The sequence below is a fragment of the Grammomys surdaster genome, unplaced genomic scaffold (assembly GCF_004785775.1).
Source record: "Grammomys surdaster isolate TR1022 unplaced genomic scaffold, NIH_TR_1.0 479, whole genome shotgun sequence".
NCBI classification, from domain to species: Eukaryota; Metazoa; Chordata; class Mammalia; order Rodentia; family Muridae; genus Grammomys; species Grammomys surdaster.
Genome location: NW_021604898.1, coordinates 144,598 through 148,366, shown reverse-complemented (window position 1 = coordinate 148,366; position 3,769 = coordinate 144,598). Strand labels below are relative to the sequence as shown.

Sequence of the window (3,769 nt, the reverse complement as noted above, 5' to 3'; positions counted from 1 at the left end):
CAATTTTCTGCTGATGACCATCATTTCTCTCCTGCTCTAAATTATGCACTTAACATGGATATGCAATGTCTCTGTGACAGGTCATATAGTTCTTTTGGTATATGCCCAGATACTATATAGCTGTATTATATTGTAATCCTTTTTATTTTACTGAGAATTTTTCATGTTTATTTCTATAATGAACAAAGTAGTTAACCTCCTCCTATTACTGAATGAAGATTTCTTTTTGTCCCACACCATAATCTGCATTTCTTGTGGTCTATTCTGTTGATGTCAATCATTCGAAGGGGTGCAATGCAGTAACAAAGAATTTTTAGTTTGCATTTATTTGATAAGCAAACATGTTGAATACTTTCAGGAACCATTTACCGCCCATTGATACTTTGTTTTTAAAGAAATCCTTGCCTGTTTTCTTAACTACTTATTTCCTGGAAAGTTTCTGAAGAGATTGTTTAATCTGCATTTGCCTTTATGCATAGAGGTTTTAAGCTCCTGAGTGAAACACAGAAATCAAAGATTTTCTGCCATTCAGTAGGTTATATCTGCACTTGGCTGGTAGTTTTGTTTAATGTGTAGAAAGCTTTTTTTTTAATTTATTTTATTGGATGTTTTATTTACATTTCATGTGTTGTCCCCTTACCCCATCCCCCACCCACCCAGGAACCCCCTATCCCCTCACCCCTCCTCCTTCTTCTCTGTGGATGTAACCCCTATCTACCCCCCCACTCCCACCTCCCCACCCTCAAAATTCCCACCCCCTGGGGCATCCAGCCTTCATGAGGTCAAGGTTCTCTTCTTCCACCTATGCCCAGCAGGGCAGTTCCATTAGTCAATTCTTGATGCATTTCCTGTGCTGTTCTTGTATGGTTGTCTCTAGGCCTTCATTTCTAACATTTTCCTCTAAAAATTTTAGCATTTTAGTTTGAGAGTAATTTAACATTAATATTGTGCCCATTGGGGGATGATATAAATATAATCCCATTGTGCATGTGGATATACGTTGTACACAGACTCTTTTAGAATCAGAAGGTCTGATCACTAAGTTACCCCAATCATTCAAAAAAACAAATGATTGTGTCTTCCTGACATTCTTCCTGTGAACTGCTCTAACTCAGCAGGGCGTTGGGATGGAATACCTTTATCCTTCTTACTCAATACTGATCATTTCCTGTGTAGCTTTGTATACTCTTATGTGCCAGATTCCCTGTTCATCCTTTGTTACTATGATTAACAAGAGTTGATGACCTACCATATAGGTGACTCAGAAACACTATAAATAGAACTTGGTAATTATTTTTCAATTATTTTCAAACAATACTAATTTTTATACTTCTACAATATTTTACTTTGCTATGGAGTCTACATTAGGGTTCTTGTCCTCCATATGCTAAGTTGCTTTAACTTTTGGTTTGATTTATGATAATTTTTTTTAACTAACATCTTTTTATTCAGTATGTGATGATCTCTCCTTGCAATTTTTACTCCTATGCCTTCATTGTAGTTCCTTAACTATTGGCAATTTTGAGCTTTTTTCTGCACACATTTTGGACATTTCTGAATTCTTTATATGAAATGTATCCAAGTTGTGAACCCATTTCAACTTATTTTACATTTTAGGTTTTCCAAATTTAGTTTGAAATATTTGTTTAGGGTATAGGAATGAGTAATGTATGAGAATCCATCCTGTTACTTTTCATCTGTGTTCACTTCCTAGCTCCAAGTAAATCCAGCTGTAGAAGATGACAAGCCTTTGGCTTCTGCTGGCAATCAAACTCATATGCAAGCTCCCAAACACACACCTAAGTAAAAACAGGATAAATCTTAAAATAAAGTATTATTTTTCTTTACTCCTTCTAACTACACACTTCAAATATTTCTGTCATTTTTTTTCTTGATGAATTTTGAAACATTTCACAGAACTGTGCAAATAATGTCAATGTCCATCTTTGAAAATTCACTGCAAAACATTGAGTTTATTCAACAGAAAAATACACATTAATCTTTTTTTATTTTTATAACATGCTTATCTGTATATATCACTAACATTTTTGGAACTGCCACCACAGACAAGAGTACCAAGAAATTAACAGGTAAGTCTGTCTCTGTCTCTTGACTCATAGAATTAAAGATGCCTACCACCATGTCCAGAGAAAATATTAAACTTGAATAAACATATCCTATTGTCTCATTATATTAAGATAATAGAGAATATCTAATTTATAAACCAAACTGTTTTAAACACCTTTTTTGCAGTGAGAGAACTATTTAAATACACTATAGTGATTAATGCTTTATGCTTACTTAACGAAATAATGTATACTCACAAGACATGTTCAGGAACTTTGGACCAAAATAAGTTTATTTTCTTTTTTTTTTTTAATAGGAATGAAAATGGATCCTGGAAACTTTGCAATAGAAACTTTTCTCTTCTGCCAGATTACAGTGGGAATGTTTGGAAATTCTTCAATCCTATTTTATTATATCATTTTGATATTTACAGAAAAGCATTTAACGCCCAAAGACCTGATTATAGAGCACTTGACTTTTGCCAACTGCTTGACTATAGTCTTAAGAGGCTTTCCACAGGCAATGACATATTTTGGGTTTAAGAATTTCCTAGATGACATGGGATGTAAATTAATAGTGTATATTTCCCGAATAACAAGAGGAATGTCCCTGTATGCCATGTGCCTACTGAGTTGTTTCCAAGCAATCACAATCAGCCCCAGTAACTCCAGGTGGATGAAGCTTAAATACAGAGCAACCAAATACATTGGTCCCTCCTGCTCAGTCAGTTGGCTTGTGCACCTGCTTCTAAACATCTTGACTCCACTAAGAGCATCAGGCCCCAGTTACAAGAAAAATGCAACTAACATGTTCAGTTATGGATATTGCTCATTGTTTGCTTCTGGCAGTGTGGAAACTACATTGTACATACTCTTAGTGTGTTTCTCTGATGCCTTGTGTCTGGGTCTCATGGCCTGCTCAAGTGTCTCCATGGTGAGTATTCTCTACAAACATAAGAAGCATGTCAAGCATATTCACAGTGCTCAACAATTTCTGAAAGTTTCACCAGAAGACAGAGCCACACAAACTATTCTCATCCTGCTGTGCACATTTGTCATCTCTTACTCATTCTCTTCCATTGTGGCCATCATTAGAACCTGCTTAAAATATCCAGTGATATGGGGAATAAATATATTTACATTTCTAGAAATATTCTTTCCCATATTTTGCCCCTTTGTTCTCATCACCAATATGAAATCTAGTTTTGGTCTGTTTTTACCTTGCGTGGGAAAGAGATAGCTTCCTCCAAATATGATATGAGCCCTGGGCAATTTTTCTTATATATTATCATATATTTTTATCTGTTATACAATGCTAAAACTACAGCTTGAAAAAGTAAGCTCATATAACTGGCTCTTTCATTATATGGAATGATTAGTAGTAATTTTGTGAGAAAACATTTGATAGATGTATTATATATCTTTCTTGTTCCCCTGACAAAATACCTGACAAAGGCAACCCAAAGAAGGAAAGGTTTCTTTCACCACCACCCCCGACCATCTGAATGTTCTGTCTATCATAAGATAGAAGCAGTGGGAGAGATGGATTCGTTGAAAGAGGAATATATGCTGTGTGGTAACACTGAGTTCCCAGTCAAAAAGCAGAGATATGAATTTCTGTGGTCAGGTCTCCTTTCTTTGGCCCTTTATGTTAAGACTCTACATCAGCCTATAGGATAGTGTCATCCAGATTCAAAGACGGT

General features: G+C 35.4%; 1 protein-coding gene across 1 annotated transcript; it reads left to right on the top strand.

Annotated features, from left to right (window-relative positions):
• The first annotated feature begins 2,358 nt into the window (after nucleotides 1-2,358).
• On the top strand, nucleotides 2,359-3,306 carry LOC114632979 (vomeronasal type-1 receptor 4-like). Its single transcript, XM_028781583.1, has one exon. It carries the CDS (start codon nucleotides 2,386-2,388, stop codon nucleotides 3,304-3,306), a length of 921 nt encoding a protein of 306 aa, XP_028637416.1. The 5' UTR covers nucleotides 2,359-2,385.
• Nucleotides 3,307-3,769: the final 463 nt, after the last annotated feature.

Bases quoted from the DNA above. Each gene is read 5' to 3' on its own strand.
- LOC114632979 (XM_028781583.1), top strand. From the start codon at position 2,386: ATGAAAATGGATCCTGGAAACTTTGCAATAGAAACTTTTCTCTTCTGC.